General features: G+C 48.0%; 1 protein-coding gene across 1 annotated transcript in view; it reads right to left on the bottom strand.

Annotated features, from left to right (window-relative positions):
* ADAM19 (ADAM metallopeptidase domain 19) overlaps positions 1-19,461 on the bottom strand; it is an 85,623-nt gene that overhangs the window by 6,382 nt on the left and 59,780 nt on the right. Inside the window, 12 exon segments of the mRNA XM_007447122.1 lie at positions 3,269-3,493; positions 3,782-3,866; positions 4,700-4,844; positions 5,878-5,986; positions 6,100-6,177; positions 6,915-7,119; positions 8,320-8,428; positions 9,729-9,924; positions 12,396-12,485; positions 15,752-15,929; positions 18,228-18,367; positions 19,058-19,142. Coding sequence (XP_007447184.1) covers positions 3,269-3,493; positions 3,782-3,866; positions 4,700-4,844; positions 5,878-5,986; positions 6,100-6,177; positions 6,915-7,119; positions 8,320-8,428; positions 9,729-9,924; positions 12,396-12,485; positions 15,752-15,929; positions 18,228-18,367; positions 19,058-19,142 — 1,645 coding nt within the window.

Below are 19,461 nucleotides of genomic sequence, written 5' to 3'. Positions count from 1 at the left end.
TTTGGGGGGGGGGGGGGGCGGGTTGTCATCCCCTCCCAACCCTCATCAGCAACTGTTCCCCTGTCTATTTTCTCTTCTACACATCCCTCATCAGCTTCCCCCCATCACCGCTGTCACCCGCCCTGCTCCAAGCTACCATCACCTCTCCTCTGGACGCTGTTTAAACTTGTAACCCCTGCACCCAGTCTCATCCCTCGGATCACTATGCCGCTAGAGTGAGCCTTTCATTCTTTAAAACTGATTTTTTAATTAGAGTATAAATATACATAAAAAGAAATGAGTCACACAACCAGATGAATCATCAGAGTGAACACACCTATGTATTCCTCACCCAGGTCAAACAATGGAAGATTAATAGTCTCAGAAGCATCTCTGGGTACCCTCCCAGGCACTGTGCCTCCCTCTTGCCTAAATGTAGCCCAAAGTGAGATCCCTGTAAATGGCAAATCTGTAGGGAAGTTTCCCTGTAGATAGAAATCCCTGTAGATGTCACCCATGCTCCACCACTGCCCTGTTCCCATCAAATGCAGACCAAATTCCTAGTCCGTGCCTGTGGCACAGTCTGGCTTCCCCTGGCTCTCCAGCCTTTCATCATAGCTCCATGGGCCCTAGGCAAAGGGGCCTTGAAGTTTCTTCCATCTGCGGGCTCTCTCCATTGTAGAGCTTCCCTACCATCAGGTCCCTGGTCCAAAAACCTCTCCCACCCCTCACAGCCTGCTCACCCTGCAGGTCTCAGCTCAAATGTCACCTCCTCAGGGAAGCCTTCCCAGATTTCCCAGGCTAAGTCAAGTCCCCCATAACTCTCTTTGTAAGAATGCTGAACCTCTCCTTCATAGCACTTACCACTACTGTCACTACATGTATACCAGTCTCTTCCCCAGCAAGCTGTGAGCTCTGTGAGGCGGAGATGGCATCTGCTCTGCTAACCACTGCCTAGTACAGAGTAGAAGTTCATACACATTTGTAGACAGAATAGAAGAGGTTACGAAGCTTCACCCTCCACCTCTCCAGAGTGGTCCATGTCACCAAGCTAGGCGGTGGTGGAGCTGAGATCTGGAGAGCGTGAATTCCCCCAGGGCAGGTGGTATCTCAGCTCTGGACTCCAGGGCCTAAGCCAGGGCCTGACCCCACAGGGTGGTGAAGGGTTTGGAGTCAGCCCTGGGTGCAAGTCCTGGCTACTCCACTTACAAACCGCCACCTTGGGGTAGCCCCTTCAACCCCGTGAGACACAGCTACCCAACACCAAAAATGAGGGCAGCAGAAACTCTCTTCTTGGAATGGTTCTGAGGAAGGGGGCGGCGCCCCGATTTAATCCCTGCCGCCTGCTCAGAGAAGCTGCCTCCCACTCCCCGCCCTTGATAAACCCCCATCTGGGACTGGGCCCCAGCAGAAGCCGTGCTTGGCATGTGTTTTGGGATACCTCCCACCGGCCAGGTGGCCCTCTGGGCTCTGGATTCCTGCCAGCAGCCACCAGGAAATTGGGAGTCAGGGCAGGACATGGAGCCTCCAGGCTTCCCGTCCCCCCAGCTGGAGTCCACTGCCCCTGGAGACTCCTCCCCCAACCTACTGCTCGGCACCTTGGGGTGAGGCTGACACCATCTCCACTGAACAAGCCTCCAGTGTGGGTTTTTTAGGACCAGTGGTTTCAATGGACTGCTCCCTCCTCCTACATCTCTGTTCTTCCCACACCCCTGTCTGCACGTGGCTGCTTTCTCCCCTCTTCCGCCCTTTCTCTCCTCTTTCCTTCTGTTATGGGCTGAACTGTGCCCCCTCGCAAAATTCATACGTTTCCACTCTAACCCCCAGTACCTCAGAATGTGACTGTATTTGGAGACAGGGCCTTTAAAGAGGTGACTATGTTGAAATGAGGCCGTTAGAGTGGGCCCTAATCCAGTCTGACTGGCGTCCTTATAAGAGGAAATGTAGACACACAGAGAGACATTAGGGTGCACGTACACAAAGGACCATATGAGGACACGGCAGAATGCAGTCATCTGCAAGCCAAGGAGAGAGGCCTCAGAAGAAACCAAGCCTACTGGACTTCCAGCCTCCAGAACCGTTAGAAGATAACTTTCTGTTGTCTACGCCACCCGGTCTGTGCTGTTTTGGCCGCCCAAGGAGGCTAGCGCACCCTCCGTCTCCTCGTCTCTCCTCTACTCCTCTTTGCTCTTTCCCCTTTCTCCTTCCCTCTTCTCTCCCTGTCAGTCTTTCCTTTCCCTTTCTGCATGGAATTTTCTATCCCCCTGCTGCCCCAGATGAGAAAAATGGGAGAGTAGCAGTTTTGCATCATCAGAGAACCAAAACTGATGCTCTCGGCTCCGCTAAACCATGACACTGCCATGTCCCAAGGACCCCTCCAAGACCTGGAGCCAACCACAGTCCTTAGGGGCAGAGACAGGCTGGGCCCCATGGAGCCCTCTGGACCGTGCCCAAGAACGGCAGTCCCAGGAGGAAAATGGGCAAGTCCCCTACCCCACCCGAGGGGGTCCACACCCAAAAAACACAGGCCGCTCTGGAAGGCACCACGCCTGGCCACCGTCCTGGAGACATCTGTGTCTGTGCTACAGGAACTTCTGCCAGAAGGTAGAGCTGGAGCCATCAGAGCACAGACACACCGGGTGAACAGACTGCTGGGCAGGCAGCTCTGCTTCCAAAGAACACCAGTGGTGGGGGGATAGCCCAGCACCTACTCACCCCTCCCAGAGGCCCGGCCCCTTGACCAGCCTCCCAGACGAGCGAGGCATCACCGTATGTCCCTCAGTAAGACTTCCCGACTAGTGCAAGATACCGAGAGGCACGATTTGGTGGAATAAGTACTATGATGAGAGAAGTACAGAGGCACCAAACTGAGGCTTGGGGGTCAGAGAAGCCTTCTTAGAGGAAGTGGCCTCTAAGAGGAGATCTAAGGATGAACAAGAGCTGGCCATGCAAAAGGAAGTGTATGTGGCAGAGGAAACAGCATTTGCAAAGGCCTAGAGGATAGAAAAAAGACCATGGGGAACTGAAACATTAACTGAACATTAACATTTGGGGTGGAAGGTGGGTAGTGGCTTGTCACAGAAGAGGCCAACCAGGGAGGAAGTCCTCGGTAGTGTATTTCCTCATGCTCATCATCCTCACACTCTGTGTACCCTGTATCTACCAGAATGCAGAAAAGGCAGCCAGCCCATGAGTCAGCAAGCTCCCTCTTCCCAGCCTCTGTCATTCCTTATGGCTGATGGCCTGAAAAGTGATGCTCCCAGCCCAGGGTTGCTGAGAAACCACTTACCTGAGAGAGGATGCACTTTGGTGCGGGGGGCACTGGCCGGCTTGGGGGAGGCCTCCTGGATGATTCTTTCCTCTCTACTGGGGGTCCAGCCCCTGGGGAGTTCCTAGCAATCCTGCTGAGGTGCGCTGGCAATGGCGCAGGTGGGGACCCACCATGCAGATAGTCCGCAGGGGGCCTGGGAGGAGGCTGGGAGGGCTTCCGTAGGGTTTCAGGGCTGTTGGTCACCTGTATGCATAAGACGAGGAACGCCTGAGACACAGGAACCCTTAATGCACTTAAAAACTCAGGGGTGGTCTTGTGTGTCTCACTGACATGCACAGAGACCTAGGATCCCAGAGGTCAGATGCAACGTTTAAAGTCATTAGGGGATGGCAGAAGCAGCTGACCATCTCTCAAGCCAAGAAAGTGTCTTTTATCACCAATCCCGTGGGCCCACAGAGGCGCTTAGGAAAATCTAGCAGAGTCCTGAGGGACAAAGTTAAAGTAGCAAAGTTCATGGTGCAAAGCCCTTACCTTTCGCTTGCCCTGGGGTGTCTGCAACTTGAATGTTGGGTTGGCGTGGCCAGTTCCATTGTTCTGAGACACCCTGAAGGGACAACTAGTAACAAGGAAGGAGAGAGGAAGAGTAAATGGGGTGTTGTTCATTGAGGATCAGTGCCTGACATCCTTCTGACCGAGGCATGGCAGTGAGCAGCTCAGTCTTCCCAAGTCTGCTCTGGTGGAAGTGGGATAGGTCCTCCTGAACCCCAGCTCCCTAGGCATGGAGACAGTGGCCAATGGAAAACTCCCAAGGAAAGACAATTGGCCTCATACAAAGCAGGGTGTTCCTCAGCACCTTTCCTTCGCCCTTTTAAGACCTTTCTCCCCCAAGAAGATGAGGATGTCACCAGCCATCAACCAATCTCCCTCAGGCGTCGTTCCAGGAAGACCTGGGATTTAAAATCCCCTCCGGAATAAGTGTCATTTAATAGAGGACTCAGAGACTATACACCTTCAATTTCCAAAGGAATGAACTGCTTAGGAAAAAAAATTACTCTGTCTTGAGCTGATGTCCAGCCACCCCTGTGATTGACTTGAGCTAGTCGGTTTTTCTCTGTTGCCTCAGTTTCCTGCCCTTTAAAATGGGGAGCAAATCAATTAGATAGATACACGCTAGCAAAGAGGTTTCATTTCTATTCCAACTTGAATTGGTTGGGGCATTCTGCTGAGAAGGATTCTGAAGTGATGACCAGGCTCAGCCGAGCTTACTTATTAATAAAAATCAGCTAGTAATGTCTGCCACGGTCAAGGAGCCACGGCAGCAGCGGAGAGGGCGGCGTGTACCTGGCATTTGCCTTACCCGAATTAGACCCACCACCACCAACTTTTTCACCAGGTACTGCTTACGGAAAGCTCTGTAATCTCCAAGTCCTTCACGGTACCTCGTCATACCTGAACTGTTGCCTCAACTTGGAAGGGAGGGCTAGGGGCTTGAGGTAGCCCAGTTTGTTGTTCTGTTTACAGCAGTGGTACATCAGCATGAGGACCGCCAGCGCAAAGATGGCCGAAAACACGCCGGCTACTACAGGACCAGCACCTTCCAGAAATAGAACCCAAGTGAAAGACTTAGAAGCGGTCTGAGCTTTAGCTGTGGATTTCAAATAATGTATTCCTGACACTCTTCAGATATTTGATCTCCATTTACATTGTATTACTTACTTTAACTTAAAAACTATAATAAAAAAACACACATTATGTCCCACTGGGAAGCCACTATTATTAGCTTAAACAACCAGGTCAACTTGCTTGGCACAGATCTCATAATAAAGCTCCTCCGGCCACTTCTGCCTAATTGAAGAGAGTGCCTTTTAAGGCAAGGAGTTTCAGCTCTATTATTATTTACCACTAGTTTTCAGCCTGAATCATGATGTTCCTGGACACAAAGCAACCAACACAAAACATTGAGAGTCATAGATTGATGTAAGATTAGAACTTTCACACATAATCCACAATTTCACATTTGGTTTCACCAAACTGCCTCAATGTTCTCACAAATTATAAATCTAAATGCACAAAATAAATATAGACCAGTGACACACTACTTTTATATGTTGAGGTTTCTTCCTTAAAAAAAAAAAAAAAGTTCTCTATTACTTTTTAAAAGCTTGGAAACCAAAGAGCTAGAATCCCTTAGATTTCCACTAAAAAAAACTGTAACATTTTCTGAGTTTCTGGTTCCTCATTTGAAGCTTTGTTCATCCAAGGAGATCTGAGCCACTATAATGTGCCCTAGGTTCATGATTATTTTTAAGTGGCTGAGAAGGGGTAGTCACCACCACCGCCCCCCAGAAAGAATGTGATTATTCAGTAACCTGTGGTCTGTCTTAATCTCTCTCTAAGCAGAACCATGCCCCTCAATAGAAGGGACAGAGGAAGAGCAACTGAGGCTGAGCCCCACACCAGGCTGCTAGCCTGGGCCACTCCTCCCACTCGGTCCCTCTTGTTCTCTCATCTACAAAATCAGGATAGTGATGCTGACTCATGATCTCTCTGCATCATGCCACCCGCCCCCATGGCACCCACCCCTCCTCACAAAGGTGGGCAGAGGCCCACGCAGGCTGGGCACTCACTCTCGGGGGGCATGGGCCCGCTGTCGATGCTGCCCCCTTGGCCCGGTGTGTTGCAGAAGGGCGGGGCCCAGCCCGGGAAGCAATGGCAGTTCTGATTGTTGTTGCAAACCTGGAGCAAGGGCAGGGCAGAGGCGTCAGCACCCTGGAGAGCTCTGGCCTCCCATAGGGCCTGCCCCCTCAGTCACCATGGCAGAGGAGCCCCAGAACCCCAGGCACGCGTACCCCGTGGCCGTGGCACTTCTTCCCACAGCCTTCTGTTTCGAAGAACGAGGTGTTCCTGCACTGCCCCTCGAAGCAAATCTGTAACGAGGCAGAAGCCACTCAGTACAACGGAAGGGACACTGGCCGGCAATTAGGAGACCGGGGTTTTGCACTCAGAACTCACGGGACTCAAAAAGGCAGCCTACTTCAGGTTATTACTGTGAAAAATTAAAAACAACCTAAAAAGCCAAGGACAGGATGGTAGTTAACTAAATTCTGCTATCACTTGTGTGGTTAGGGAGAAAAAACCAAATATTGTATTTTTAATAAATATGTGTTATTCCACTCTATATTACTATATGTTGGTGATATGTTAATTACTTAATTGTACATTAATATGCACTAATTGAAATATTATACTTAAAAATAATGACCATGGTGACAGCTGTCTACTTTGTGCCAGGTAGTATACCAAGTGCTTCAAATGTTTTTTATAACATCACTCTCATAGTTAACTCTGAGACGCCACCATTATGTTCCCCAGGCTTCCCTGACTCCTAGTCTAGTCCATTTCTCAATTCATAAGATAATTGATGAGGAGGACAAAAGAGATAACAGCCAGCCTTCTAAATGGTTTACAGGGATTATCTCGTTTAATCCTTATAACAATTCTATGAGGTGGGTCTTGCTCTTACTAACATGCTTAATAAAGGAAGCAAGCCACAGGGCCAGAGAGGTTGGGGAAGCTGGGACTTGAGCCCAGGCACCCTCGCTCCAGACTCACACTTTAGTCACTGCAACCCAGCGACTGAGTGAGGCTGGAGAAAGGGACTCACGTGGTTATGGCCACATTTGGTCCCGGTCATCACCAGGCCTGGGTCCAGCATGTCACCCTCCTCCTCGGGACCTCGGTAGACGTGGGTGCCCCGACATCGGATCTGCCTCCCGTTCATGATGATGGTGGTGTCGATGGGCACTGCATTGGACTCCAGGGGCCGGGCCTCAGAACTCTGACACTGGATCTTCCCACACTTGGCATCTCTGGGCCCGAGAGAGAAGGAGGGAAGGAGATGGAATCAGAGGCAGGGGAAGAGCTGGGGCACCAAAGAGCTTTAGTCTTTCTTGACCAGGACAGCAGGCTTGGATGGGGGAGAGGCAAAAGGGCAATGAGTGTGCTGTAGGGACTCAGAAGGAAAGATGCCATGGGGACTGAGACCAAGGATAGGATGCTGGATCCTTATCCCCAAGCAGATCGAGGCCAGAGAGCTGGCCTTGTACAGTCCTCTTTACTGCAAGGACAACTGCCTGACCTGAGCAACCTGCCCCCTTATGCTCCTTGCACCCCCCATGCACTCGAGTGCTGCAGCCAGAAGCCTGGTGTCATCCCCGACTTCCCATACTCCCTCCCTCCTATATACCTACTCTAATCCACACCACCATCCTTTCTCACCTCGACACCAGGAAACTGTCTCCCTGCCTCCAGTCTTGCCCTATAGGAGTCTAATTTCCAAACTGCTCTCAAGCCAAAGTCCAAACTCCCCTAGCCATGCATTCGAGGCTTCTCATGATCTGGTCCCTGCTTAACTAGCTAGGCTCATTTCTCAGCAGACCCCTCCCCACTGCACCCCAACATTATACTTTAACTATGTCAAATTGTTATCAGTTCTTCCTACCAAGAATTTTTCTCTACTCATCTCTCTGCCTGGTACACTCTCCCAGGTACCAGCGCCATTCCCCATCCTTTTCAACTGGATAATTTCTCCAAATCTCAGCTTAGGCATAACTCCCTTTGGGAGACCACCTCAACCCACTAACATTTCCATTATTACACTGTATTGTTATGTTCCATGTACTCAGCACAGTATCTGGCACATGGTAGACCCACAATAGATAGTGGATGGGTGGGTGGGTGGATGGATGTTTGAAATGAATGAATGAATGGGTGAATAACAGGCTGTTCAGATGAGGGTATAATTCGTACCCTGTGGAAATGACCCAAGAGGGCTGATGTCCTGCCCTACTATAAGAAGGAGGTCGGACCAGCTTTTGAGGAAGCATTGCCATCCGCAGCTTCCCTCCGACTCCCTTAGGGCTGAATGGCACATTGCCAAAAGGGCCGGGAACAGATTTATTTAAAGGCCCAGTTTGGGGCCAGCCAAGCTGCTGAGAGGGCGGGAGTGAGGACGGAGCAGGAATTGCTTTGTCACCCTCATCTCATGGGGTCTGCCCTATGGCCATCACCTCATGTTGCACTTCTTGTGTTTCCCATTCATGTCCTTCCCACAGTTTCCAAAGGTGTCCCCTGCCACATTCACCTTCTCGAAGCAGAGATCTGGAGCGGGCCGGGCTCCTGGGTGGGCAAGAAACATTTATCAGTACACTAGCCAACGTTAGCGGAAGCCAGAAGCCCCCAAAAGGCAGAGCTAGCCCTTGGCAAAATCAGAAGGTTAAGAAAGTTTTAGGGGAGGGAATATTCAGCCTGTTCTTCCTTTACCCCTATCAGTTATTCGACCCCCACCTCCTCAAGACCTACTCATAGAAAAAGGTTTTACATCAGTTCTTTATACCTTATTGAGGTTTTATATCTGCGGGAGGCTTGTGTGCTAAGCCTTCTCTCTAATGCAGAAGGCCTGTCCCATTTCAGGTTTTCTACTAAAGGTCACACCTACACAACATTTTAAAGAATAAAGCATGTCTTTCAGTTTTTTTCTACCTAGTCATTCCAGTTCCTACTTTCCTACAACCTGGTGAAGCAATCTTAATTAACAGTGTATCTTCTAAAGATAGTTTTATCTCTACCATCTAGATACAATTCTTGTGTATCTTCTAGAGATAATCTATCTAATAAAGAGTGGCAGCATAGTCTATTCACTGGTCTGCATCTTGCATTTTTCACTTAATTTATCGCGAGAGATTTTTTTTTTTTTTATTCAGTACATACAGAGCTGCCTCCTTTTATTCAGCTGTATAGTGTCCCAACGTATGGAGGTACCAGAATTACTTTAATTGGTCCCTACTGAAGGATTTATAGGTTGTTATTGGTATCACTAACAATGCTGCAATGAATATCGTTGTAAATCTATCTTCACATAAATGTGCAAGTGCAAATGTAGGATACGTCCCCAAGGAGTAGTATGGATGAGCCCAATGACAGGTGCACTTAAAATTCTGGTATCTCCAAACAGCTTTCCATTGGGTTTGTACCTACCTGTTTTCCCACACCCTCCACAACTATATTATTATTGTTCTTGTTGTTATAGTTATAGTAGTATTATTATTACCTTTTTATATTAATTCTTCAGTCTTTGCCAATATGATACACAAAAAATATCCCATCCCACAGTTGTTATAATTTGCTTGTAGCTTAAGGCCATTTGCATTTCCTTTTCTGTCTCCATCCTCTGCCATTTTTGTTGGATTATTCTTATCCACTCACCCGCTCTGAGAATTTAAAGCATCAAGGAAATAGGAAGAACACTGCCTACTGCCTCTCCCTGAAAGTCTACCCTGAGGCAAGGGGTTTGAAAAAAGGTAATATCTGGAGATGTTGTTTTAAAGCCAAGGATTCTAAGCTACCCAGAGTGCCTGAAGGGGGAGGCTGGCTAGGAAGCAGTGGGGTGGGAGGGCCGTTCCCCCCAAGAGAGCCTTACCAGGACCCCACAGCTGCTGGCACTGCTCCTGGTAGGTAAGGCACATGCCATTGTAGCAGTAGGCCTGGCCACCCTCGCAGGCGGTGCCGTCCATCTGGTAGAAGTTGGTGGGGCAATGGGGGGACTTGCCCGTGCAGAACTCCGGGAGGTCACACTGCCGCGCCTGCTCACGGCACAGTGTGCCAGGGGCCAGCAGCTGAGCCGAGGAACGAGAGTAGAAAAAAAGGTCAATCTGCCACCTGCCCTCAACCCTCCCAGCAAGGGCTCATGAGCATCACTCTCGTGGAACAGAACTTCCCATTACCATTATTTCGGAGTGCTTTTTACATGACCTCATTAGCTCAAATCACCATCATTCATCTAATATGAATAGTGACTTAGGGTTTCGAGGTGTTTTCACAAATGCTAACTCTGCATAGCAGTCTTAAGAAGTAGGTAAAAAATAATATTTATGCAACAATTTACAGTTTACTAAGTGCTTTAGTAATAACAGCTACTTTATGGAGCTCCCACTTAAGTGCAGTACAAATATTACTTCATTTAGTTTTCATGATAGTCCTATGTAATATAATTATCCCTATTTTATAGATTACGAAACCTGAGGCAAAAGAGGTTAAATAATGTCTCCAAAGTCTCATGGTTAGTAAGTGGCAGAAGAGCCAAGCCCACTAATACATATGTAGAGATACACACACACACACACACACACACACACACACACAGAGTAGCATTCATACGTCTTTTTTTTTTTTCATTCATATGTCTTTTTTTTTTTTCATTCATACATCTTTGAATTTACAAAGCACTCTGGCAATAATACATCCCCATTACTGAGCCAAGCGCCAGGCTAAGTATGTTACACATACTCAAGTCATGAGATCCTCACAATATCCATGAGCTACATATACTACTATTTGCCTCATTCTGCAGATGAAGTAACCTGATCAATAGCACACCATAGGCAACTGGTAAACACTGAGTTTCCACTTGAGTCTTCCAGCCTCCCAGGGTGGTCAGAGTTATTAGTACTCTTCCCATCTTACAGATAAAGAACCTAGGCTTGGATGGGTAATAGGCTGCCCCAAATCACACATAGGGCTTGAATTGAAGGTCTCAGACTCCAAGCCTCATCTTTTCCCACACACTTCTCTCCAGGAACTCCTTTTTAAGATCCAAGCTGATATCCTGGGACTGGGAGATGGGCGCTCTCCACACTCACTCTCAGGCCTTAGCCTGAGACTCGAGGACCTGACCCAGCTAGCACAGCCTCCCTGGGGGATGCCGGGTGCATCCTAGAGTCAAACCAGATGGCGTGGGAGTTCCCCTGATCCAGGCAAGGAGAGCTACGTCTGAGGACAGCACCCCTCCACACTCCCGGGTGACTCCACTCCACCCACAAGGCCCTCCCCCAAGACAGAAGGCAAGAATGGGCCAGCTGAGCAGCTTTCTGATAGTCTCAGTTCAAGGGTGGCCTCAGGATGCATCTCTCCACCTGAGAGCAAGATAGAGGGGAAGAGGACCCACATGGAGCCAGCCTGCCTGGGTTCAAATCCCAGCTCCTTAACCAGCAGTAAGACCTATGTTTATGCACCCATGAGGGTAATAACCCTCTCGTGGTTATTGCTAGAAGGTCATGCTAGAAGGAATGTTCTAATAAAGTACTTGAACAGTATGCAGAACATAATGAGCCCTCAGCAAGTGGTAGGTGGAAGCACAGTCCACAATCCTATCCAAAACCCTGGGATCAGATGGGCTTCAGACTTTACAGATTTTAGAAAGCAGACACTACACAGATGTACATACATATTTGTGTGTGTGTGTGTGTGTGTATACACACACACACACACACACACACATACACATTACATATGTATGTTACATAACCCACCAGCAAGGCCTAGGATTACACTTTTTAATCACACACATTAATATTTCTGCAATGAAATATAATATTCACTTTAAGTGTGATTTTTTTTAAGACTATAATTAGACTCATGTCAATTCAGGTCAAATTTTGCCACCAATAAGTTAAAAAAATTTTTTTGAGTTTTCAGAACTTCCTAAATTTCAGAATTATAGATAAGAGACTGTAGACGTATAGTAATATTAGTGGTAAAAATGATGTGATCTTTCACATCAATATTAAGAGAGTGAGCTCCAGAGTCAGGTCAACCTGGTTCAGCCTCCTCCTGCTGTGTGATCCCAGAGAAGGCACTTATCCCTTCTGAGCCCCAGTTTTCTCATCTTAAATTGAGGATATTAATATACATCTCATGGGGCTTTTGTAAGGACTGAATGAGATGACATATATAAAATTCTCTGTACCATGCCTGGCACTTAATAAGCAATTCATTAATGTTAATCAAAACTGTGATGAAGACTATTATGAGTTCCAAATAAAATCAAGCCTACTCTTTCTAGACACTTTTCTTTTTTTAATCTCCCATCTTCCAGGAGGCATACACAGCCCTCTGGGATGATCTGAACTCAGTGAGGCCCAACATAGAAAAAAGTAAACTTTGTTCAAGGGCCCTTTCTAGCTCCATGTCTCTGAAACTTTGATGCCACCACTTCCCCAGGATAGAGGCTGAATCCTGGCCATTACCCTCCAGCAGACCCTTGGACTGTTAGGTCAGAACCCTGGACAGGGAGGAAAGGGCCACTTACCTTACACCGGTGACAGCAGGAGCCATGGGCACACTCTGCCCCCTCTCTCAAGGTGCAATTAGAGGCATTGCAGCAGGGGTTATCACATTCCTGGGGAGGCAGTGGGAGGGAGTGTGAGCCTCTGGGGCATCAGGGCAGGGATACAGGGGACTAGGCAGGGTGAGGGCCTGGGAAGTCTCCACCAAAAAATCACTTTATAGCTTTATCATTAAGGTAATACGTATACATCGTAGAAAACATACATATGCATAATCATCAGTAACACACAACTTGACACAACTACATTTTGTATTTTTCTAAGCACTTTCCTATACACATACATAGACATATACTCATTTTACAAAATCATAGTATCCATACTGCTTTTTTTATTTTTTATTTATTTTATTATTATTTTTTTGGCGGTACGCGGGCCTCTCACTGTTGTGGCCTCTCCCGTTGTGGAGCAGAGGCTCCGGACGCGCAGGCTTAGCGGCCATGGCTCACGGGCCCAGCCGCTCCGCGGCATGTGGAATCTTCCCAGACCACGGCACGAACCCGTGTCCCCTGCATTGGCGGGCGGACTCTCAACCACTGCGCCACCAGGGAAGCCCCATACTGCTTTTAACTTAATATGCCCATTTCTCCTTGTAATCACGGATTCTTCTAAAACATGGTTTTTAGCATAGTATTACATTATATGGAAATTCTGTGATTTGTTTTTCTCATCCCCAACACAACATCCAGAGACCATGTCTTCTACTGCTGCCCTTCCTGCCCCCCACACTCCTAAACCTTACTATCTGATAAAAAGAGGCCATCAGGAGTCGGGGCATGCTGGAACAACTCCTGAACAATTTATGTCAGCCCCCGGGCCTGCTTCTCCAGACTTCTCTTGCCGTCTGCTGCTCCTCCTCAACCCTCGCTGGCCTGGACCCTCCTCTAGGGGTTCCATGCTCTCCTCTCTTCCTTCCTGCCCTACAGGTCCTGATTTGCTGACATACAGCATGAGATTTAAAAAGAGGACGGGACTCCCCTGGTGGCGCAGTGGTTAAGAATCCGCCTGCCAATGCAGGGGACGTGGGTTCAAGCCCTGGTCTGGGAACACCCCACATGCCATGGAGCAACTAAGCCCATGCACCACAACTACTGAGCCTGCGCTCTAGAGCCCGTGAGCCACAACTACTGAAGCCCACGTGCCCTAGAGCCCACGCGCCGCAACAACTGAGCCCATGCACTGCAACTAGAGAAAGCCCGCGTGCAGCAATGAAGACCCAACGCAGCCAAAAAATTAATTAATTAATTAATTTTTTAAAAAAGATGACGATTATCTACAAAACAGAAATAGAGTTACAGATGTAGAAAACAAACTTATGGTTACCAGTGGGTAAGGGGTAGGATAAATAGGGAGATTGGGATTGACATATACACACTACTCTATATATAATATAGATAACTAATAAGAACCTACTGTATAGCACAGGGAACTCTACTCAATACTCTGTAACAGCCTATATGGGAAAGGAATCTAAAAAAGACTGGATATATGTATACATATAACTGATTCACTTTGCTGTACACCTGAAACTAACACAACATCGTAAATCAACTATACCCCAATAAAATTAAAAGAAAAAAAAAAAAGATGATGAGATGCCCAGTGACTCCAAATGTCCCTATCACACTCCTACTATAGAGACAGGCCCATCCATGGGTCCCTCACAGCAGGATTATGAGGCACAATTATGCCCATTTCACAAAAGGGGAAACCGCAACTCAGACAAGTCCAGTGGCTGGTCAAGGCACATACCTGGCAAGTGTTGGAGCCGAATTCAAGCCATGTCTGCCTGGGGCCCACCCCGTGCTTATTAACCATATCATAACCATCACTGTCCAGGTCTGGTTTGTTGGAGAGACACATGCCACCACCTGACTACAGATACTCATCCACCTGTCTCCCCCTCAGAGAAGGAATAAGGGTACTTTCTTTACATAAATCTCCTACCACCCTGGGCTGCAGGTAGACCTGTGTTCCTTCCCTTCTAGCACACCATGTTTCTTCTCACCCTAAGGCACGGTTCCTCCTCTAGCTGAAATGTGCCTTGGCCTCCCTGCACTCCTCGCTAACGCCTACCTTAGCCTTCGGCTATGGGGTCAGAGGTCACACTCCCACCTGAGTAGGGCAGTTCCCCTCACATTACATATACTCCTAGCATCATGCCATTGGCCCTCCTAGCACTTATCACAGTGGTATTTATACATTTTTGCAATTATTTGGTCAATGTGTGTTTCCCCCACTGGACTATACACTCCATAAGGACAGGGACCAGGTCTTTTTTTTCTGCCTATCTATTTTCCTATCCCTGGCACATGACACAGTACCACATACTCAGTAAATATCTGTTGAATGAGAATCTCCTCTGAATATAAGGCAACTGGCCAAGTCCACTCACAGGCTGCTCTTCAAACCCACCAGGCCCTCCGTGATAATACAACTCTCTCCTTTCTGAAGGGTCTGGGCTGATCTCTCTGAACTCATGGTGGTGCGGATGGTGAGCCTTTAACTAGTTCTTGTTTCATTACAAAAGTTACGTGCTGGCATTAAAAAAAAGTCAAACCATGGAGAAGATTATAAAATCAAATAGTCTTATCCCACATATACAGACCCTCAATCTCACCCGCATAGTTTATTCTGAATACATAGACTACTCACGCATTCTCCAACAAATTATTTTGCATGTTAAGGTACATATTTTCATCCTTCAAAAAACAGATATGAAACTATTCAGTTCTGCTTTCTGCAGAAGAGCGAGCATCTGTTAAAAGTGAGAGAGTTATGCTGTACGCCCACCACTCTCATTCTGAGGATTATAAGGAAGGAAAGAGCTTGTACACCAACAGTTCTGCCCCTTCTTCCTCCTAGAAGCCCCTTTCAGACTTGCCAGTACTTCCTACATCCCTTTCCTTTCAATCATCTCTTCTCCAGGCCAAACAGCATGAGCTTGTTATTTTAAGCATCCTCATAAGGCCCAGGTTCAAGTTCATATATCTGGCTGCATGGCCTTCAGAATAAATTCAGTGCAGCTGGAGGGCCAGGGAGGCCACCTGTGGCTTCACTGGCAAAGACTGTGGTTTCTGGGTAGACCTGATACTCACAATCTGAACATAAACAATGTCAACTTCAAACCGGGAGAGTCCATAGACATGGTCCATATTTAAGGCTTACCCCCCACATCTTATTTGTGATGGGGTCTTTGATAGCCACGTGTGTGTGGGAAACGCCTATGACTAAATTTTCGCTTGCACTCTCTTTAGCCTTGAGATTTGAAGCCAATGCAAAGTCTTCCCCTCCCACTAGCACCAGCACAACAGCTTACCTCCTCCTCTCCACAGTCACACTCTTCCCCATCTTCCAGGTACCCATTTCCACATCTCTGGCCTCCATACAGCGTCCTGGTGTCCGGCATGTTGGAGAGACACATCCCTCCGCCTGACTGCAGATACCTGTCCAGCTCCTTCCTGTTGCATCTATTGAACACTCTGGGAAAGGGGTGCCTGGGAGAAAAACAAGGTTGGAATTAGCTGGGAGTCTGAGCATCAAGCAGCCAGAACAGCAACAATCCTGCTGCCCATGAGGCTGATTCCAGCTGGACTCAGACCCCTATAGTCCCATGCACATATATTCTGCCCCTCTAGAACATCACCTGTACATCAACATTCTAAGAATTAAGAAATATTAACCACCCCATAATGCTTTTTTTTCTCATGCTCCATGGAGGATTTACTTGAGAATTTGAAGCAACAATTTCAGCCGTTTTCATGAAGGAGTTGCAATAAATAAAGGATAACTAGTGTGTCACAATAGGTCTCTTGAGCCTTAGAGCTGAATAAAATACCAGCCAACCCAAACTCTTCCTGAAGCTGATATTAGATGGAGATTTTCTTAGAACAGAAGACCAGGCCAAAAAAGGCTAAGTTCAAGGGTTTAATTTCTTTGTTGGGCCAGTGATCTGATCTCTGTTCTAAGGATGCAGGCAGCACTCCAAACTCAACCAGCTAACTCACAAACACATGGTCTTTATCACAAGAATATGAAAGGTCCTGGATCCCACTATTGGGAAAAAGAGTCAAAAGTCACACTCTCTGGCGGCAGGTCAGTACCACAATTTGGGCCTATAAGGGAAGACTTATCCTGATCCCAATTCTCTAAACCAACTAAAGGTTAAATACTGGAGGGTTTTCTTCAGTTGTCAGGAATGTCACAAAGAACTTGTTACTAATAATTGTTAAACTACTATATTTTGTGAACAGCTTAAAAACAAACTGGAGTAGTAATTAATATAATTCTCTCAACCATTTGTCTACAAATATGCTTTTTAGATTGAGAGAGAAAGAGGTGGTCTTAATGGTGAGCTCACAGGGATTTGAGCATGACCCATGGAGCTGTCCCCTGCATGTCAACATCATCCTTTGTGTGTCACTTTCTCTGAGAAGTGAGGAGAAAACAATGGACACTGGAGCTCCAAGAAAGCTGCATCTCCTATCTATCTATCTATCTATCTATCTATCTATTTATTTAGGCTGCGTTGGATCTTCACTGCTGCGGGCAGGCTTTCTCTAGTTGCAGCAAGCGGGGGCTACTCTTCGTAGCAGTACGCAGGCTTCTCACTGCGGTGGCTTCTCTTGTTGCAGAGCATGGGCTCTAAGCGCACGGGCTTCAGTAGTTGTGGCACACGGACTCAGTAGTTGTGGCTCTCGGGCTCTAGATCGCAGGCTCAGTAGTTGTGGCGCACAGGCTTAGTTGCTCCGCGGCATGTGGGATCTTCCCGGACCAGGGCTCAAACCCGTGTCCCCCGCATTGGCAGACGGATTCTTAACCACTGCGCCACCAGGGAAGCCCCTGCATCTCCTCTTGGAGACACACCATTCCCTAAGAAGCATAAGCAGTCCCTAATGGTTTGGGGTGGGAGGAACAGAAGCTCCCACCATGGTGCCTTCTGAAGAGTGACTAGGGTCCCAGAAGAACCCAGTGTTCTCTGCTGTCTGAGTCCAGGCACTGACTTTTAAGCAACTCTAGAATTCTCTTTCAAAGGCTCTGGTTTAAAGACCCCTCACAACTACAGGGGGATGGAGCTGCCTTGTCCTTATTCCTTGTGGTAAACACAGCCTGTAAATTCCCTGAGGAGTCACTGGGGGGGTGTGGATGCTCCCCTTCCCTTTCCTTGTTCTGGAGGCCACCTCAGCACGTTCAATCTGGCCCGAGGCATAACAGCACTGATCCCACTTCGTTCACATGGAGGGATTAAGGACTGTGGCTGTTATAAATGGGTTCTCAGCAAAAACTCATGAAGTGGAAAAGACACACGTGGTTATGCCAATTTTATAGCTAAAGAACCCCAAGACAGAAACTAAGTATATCTAAGGTTACACCACACCAGACTTCCTGCTAGAAACCTGTGCTCCTTCCACACAATTGTTTTCTTGGTCTTCCTCCAATGCTTTTGTTGTCAAAACCCCCTTTTTCGGGCTTCCCTGGTGGTGCAGTGGTTGCGAGTCCGCCTGCCGATGCAGGGGACATGGGTTCGTGCCCCGGTCCAGGAAGATCCCACATGCCACGGAGCAGCTGGGCCCGTGAGCCATGGCCGCTGAGCCTGTGCGTCCGGAGCCTGTGGTCCGAAACGGGAGAGGCCACAACAGTGAGAGGCCCGTGTACTGCATATTAAAAAAAAAACCTTTTTCTTCAATGCCCCCATTAGTATAACAGAGGCTCCCTGGGCCGGGAGCAACACGGGGGCTGCACTGGCCTCTCGTGCTCTGCCGTCCTCCCCGTCCTCCCCTTCCTGCTTGACTCACCCGGTGGCGGCTGCCATGATGCACCCACCATCCGCCGCGCTGGCGGAGCAGCAATCCGCAGAATCATGGCTCATGCCGAAGTTGTGGCCCATCTCGTGGGCCATGGTGGCAGCCACGCCAATGGCATTCTCAGAGTGGTCCTGCTCAGGGAGACAGTTCAGGTCAAGGACATCTCCCCACTACAGCCCTGCCTCTCCTTTAGCCAAGCCTCACAGCCCTCCACTGATTGTACAATTGCTGTGCGTACAGGCTCGGTGACTAAAGCCCATGCTCTTAACTACCCTGCTGCATCTATCAATAAATACAGGTGGATAGAGGGGTGGACAAATAAATGGACAGCAGCCTCCTTGCTGTCTACTTCACAGGTCAGACATGAGTAGTCGAAACACTCTCACAAAGTCAGAGAGAACTTCAAAAGAGGGCAATAATTTCATGTGACTCTGAGACAGGCTCTTGTTCCATAAAGATACACAGAACAACACAAGACTTCAGATTAAAAAAAAAAAACATTTCATCTCTGCATCTTACAATTTCTCAACCCCTGGTATGGAACATATAAGACATCTAGTGATGTATGATTAATGTAATTGCTTCAAGGTGTCTCCTGAGCTTGAAAATTGGGAATAAATTACAATAAATGAAAATTCATCCCTGAGTACCTCCACCTCTTAGAACTTAATGCCTTCATTTTAAACAACTGCCCTTCTTTATGTTCAATCTCTTTTTTCCTGCAACACTTAATATAAAATTATTTTTTAGAAGATGTGACCTCCTGTCTTGTGGGGCAGTTCTCCGCCTTCTGCAGCATCAATATATTGGCTGAGACTCACCATGTTGACCCCTCCAGACTGGTACACAGAGCACATGGCCATGAGGGGGGCCAGGCCGATGGTGGTGCCATGGAAAGACATGCCCCTGCAGGAGGGAAGGAGAGAGGGTGACTGGAGTGGGGACCGAGAGGGCTGTTTCCATGTGCCCAGGAGTGGGTGGCCATCACGGCATTCCCTGGCCCTGCTCACATTCCCAGATCATTCCCAAGGGAACAGATCCCACTACTCTAGGCCAGCTGGACAACTTCCAGGTCACCACACCTCTCACTTCCTCTCACCTACTCTCTCACTGCTCCAGAGGAACAGAAGAGAGAGCAAAAGGTCATTTCTTCCCACAATATGCCCATAGCCCCATTCCCTGGAAGGAAATGGGCAGGGCTTGCAAAGCTCCATCCCATTCCTGC

This window comes from Lipotes vexillifer, unplaced genomic scaffold (assembly GCF_000442215.2).
Source record: "Lipotes vexillifer unplaced genomic scaffold, Lipotes_vexillifer_v1.1 scaffold194, whole genome shotgun sequence".
NCBI classification, from domain to species: Eukaryota; Metazoa; Chordata; class Mammalia; order Artiodactyla; family Lipotidae; genus Lipotes; species Lipotes vexillifer.
Note: the sequence above shows the minus strand (reverse complement) of the source record. Positions and strands in the feature narration are given on the sequence as shown.